Source organism: Gavialis gangeticus, unplaced genomic scaffold, assembly GCF_001723915.1.
Source record: "Gavialis gangeticus isolate Ggan-Ray unplaced genomic scaffold, GavGan_comp1, whole genome shotgun sequence".
NCBI lineage: Eukaryota > Metazoa > Chordata > Crocodylia > Gavialidae > Gavialis > Gavialis gangeticus.
This window is the reverse complement of record NW_017728973.1, coordinates 4,592,752-4,595,309: the sequence shown is the minus strand read 5'-3', so window position 1 is coordinate 4,595,309 and position 2,558 is coordinate 4,592,752. Positions and strand designations below refer to the sequence as shown.

The 2,558-nt window shown below is 57.7% G+C and overlaps 1 protein-coding gene across 2 annotated transcripts in view; it reads right to left on the bottom strand.

Annotated features, from left to right (window-relative positions):
• Nucleotides 1-6: 6 nt before the first annotated feature.
• NR1D1 (nuclear receptor subfamily 1 group D member 1) overlaps nucleotides 7-2,558 on the bottom strand; it is a 24,366-nt gene continuing 21,814 nt past the window's right edge. For both annotated transcript variants that reach the window (XM_019506954.1, XM_019506947.1), the window contains exon 8: nucleotides 7-2,155. In XM_019506954.1, the coding sequence (XP_019362499.1) occupies nucleotides 1,956-2,155 (200 nt within the window). In that variant the 3' untranslated portion in view covers nucleotides 7-1,955. The remainder of the gene's footprint in view (nucleotides 2,156-2,558) is intronic.

The window sequence follows — 2,558 nt, the reverse complement described above, 5'->3', positions numbered from 1 at the left end:
TCCTGGAGATGGTACCTACCCTCCCTCCCTTCTCCCCCACTGCTTCCTCCCCCTCCCAGCCTGGCACATGGGGCAGGTAGGGGGGGTGTAGTTTGTCCCTCAGGTGCAGCTTCAAACCCAGCCAGTCTCTAGAGAATGCAATCTCGCTTGGATTAGAGGGGAGGGGACACAGCGGGGGTGGGGGGGAGAGACCCATTCCTCCCTTCCTCCCATACCCCATGTACTATGCATTGTGGCCCCTGCCCCAGAGTTGGGGATGTGGGGGGGAGGGGCGGGGCATGGCAGGGAGTTACTGAATGTATGTCGGTGTTTGGGTCTCCGTGCATTTCAGAGGTGGGGGAGGTGGAGGGGCAATGGAAGGGGGGGGCACCCACCAGAGCCTCAGGTGGTAAGACCACCCTCTCCCCCCTTGCCCTTCGCCCCACCCACCTGCCCTCCCCTACCCCGTGGGAGGGAGGGGGGCCAGGAGGCCGAGAGCTGCTGATGTACATGACAATCACAGTGTCTGTGACGTGCGATTTTAAACCCTTTGTGTTTTTGGTCAGGATTTTAAAGAAAGATATTTTTATGGTAATTGTTGCTGGTCTATTTTACTATATATTTATGTAATAAATATATGATGAAAAAAACAAACCCACCCACACAGCCCAGCTGGCACCTGGCCTCTGCTTTCTGTCTGTCTGTCTGTCTGGTCACCAGGCTCTGTGTGTACCCCTTGCGGGTGGCACGTGGCCAGGGGAGCGAGGGGGGGCACTACAGAGGGTCCTTGTGCCCTGGCTTTTGTGGCACTGCCCAAGTCAAATTTGGGCATGGATGCTTGAGGGTGGAAAGGTCCCCACCTGGTAAGGAGCTGAGGTCTGTGATGCATCCTGGGAGTAGCAGAGCTGGGACAGCTTTGGTAGTCCTCGGCTGCACCAGTGGCAGCCGCAGCAAGCAGGGGGTGCCAGGGTGGACCGTGTGTCCTACAGGGCACAGGCAGTGCTAGGGAAATCGAGCAGCCCTTCCTCCTCTCTGCAGGAAGCAGTGATGGATGGGCACCTGGGGGGCAGCAAACCCTTCCCAATCCACTCCCCTCCAGCATCAATTTACCACACGCTGGTGATGGGAGGCCAAGCTGGGTCCACGGACACTCACTGCCTCTGCACTGGAGCAGCGGATGCTGATTGGACAACTCTCTGCCCCCTCTGTCACTCCTGGCAACATGCCACCTGCAGAGGCTGAGCCAGTATTGAGGGTATGAGTGACTCCTGCCTGGGGATAGCAGGGTGACTGTCCCCCACACTTCTGCAGCTGCCGGAGCAACATGTGGGCTTTGTGCCACTGCAGACTGGGGCACACTGGGGTCCTCTTTGGGCTGAAGGTGCCAGAGCTCTGCAAAGTGAGTCCTGGCTCAGCATGATGGGGAGATAGGCAGGAATAGCAAAGCAGCTGGGGACAGAGCCCCGCAGTCCACCCAGCTCTGACCATCAGCACCCCTTCCCCCCACCCCCATGGCTTCATAGTGCCACCCTGCTCCCCTCCAACAACAGACATGAGAACCCAGGTGTCCAGACTGCAAGCCCCTCAGCTCCAACAGACCAGGTGAGCATTGCATGCAATGGCAGATAGCCAAATCCTCAAGGGACTGGGGTACAGGGGAGGGCCAGAGGTGATCTTTGACCCCTGGATGCGGGGCTGGAAGTGGGGTGGCCACGGTTGCTCAGGAAGGGGCTGTCCAGGCAGAGGCGTTGCTTTAAATATATTATTCCCTGCGGGGCTCCGGGCCTCCACAGGGTAGCGGTGTGAGATCCACAACTCCCATATACACAGGTCAGTATTTACAGAGGGACCCTCGGCCCAGGGAGGGAGGGTGGGAAGGGGGCGCGGGGGTCCGTGTCCTTGAGGAGCAGTCAGTTCAGTTGTGGTATAAATAGTCTGGCTGGTGTCCCTCGGGGGATGGGGGGAGGGCATGGGCCCTACTGGGCATCAATGCGAAAGGAGAGCAACTTCTCAGAGTGCAGGTTGTTGAGGGTGCGCAGGTCAGGCAGCTTGAGCAGCAGCTTGGTGAAACGCGATGTCTCTGTGGGGCGGTTCTTCAGAATCAGGGCACGCAGGGCACGGATCAGTGTCTCCTGCAGCTGCTCCACCAGTGCCGTGTCCTCCATGCCGGAGCGGTCTATGGGGAGGGGGATAGACAGGCTGTGAGTCGGGCAGAGAGAGCACGAGCAGCCCACAGCCCAACCGTGCCATGCTGGAGACCTGTGCTGTGTCCCCACATGCTTGATCTCATGGCAGATCCCTGCACTGGGTCCCCATCTCCCTAATCTCACAGCAGATCCCCATCTCCCTGATCTCACAGCAGATCCCTAAACTGGATCCCAGACTTTCCATTCCACTCAGAGCTCTGTTTTAATATCCCCCTGCCTCCCTACTCCTTCCCCCTATATTGGATCCCTAGCAGTCGTGATCCCCCTCTGCCAGTTTTCCCTACTCCCCAAACTGTTCTGTCATCTTCAAACCTTGTCTGTAATGATTTCATGTTTTCTTTTAGGCCTTTGATTAAAATGCTAAATTACATA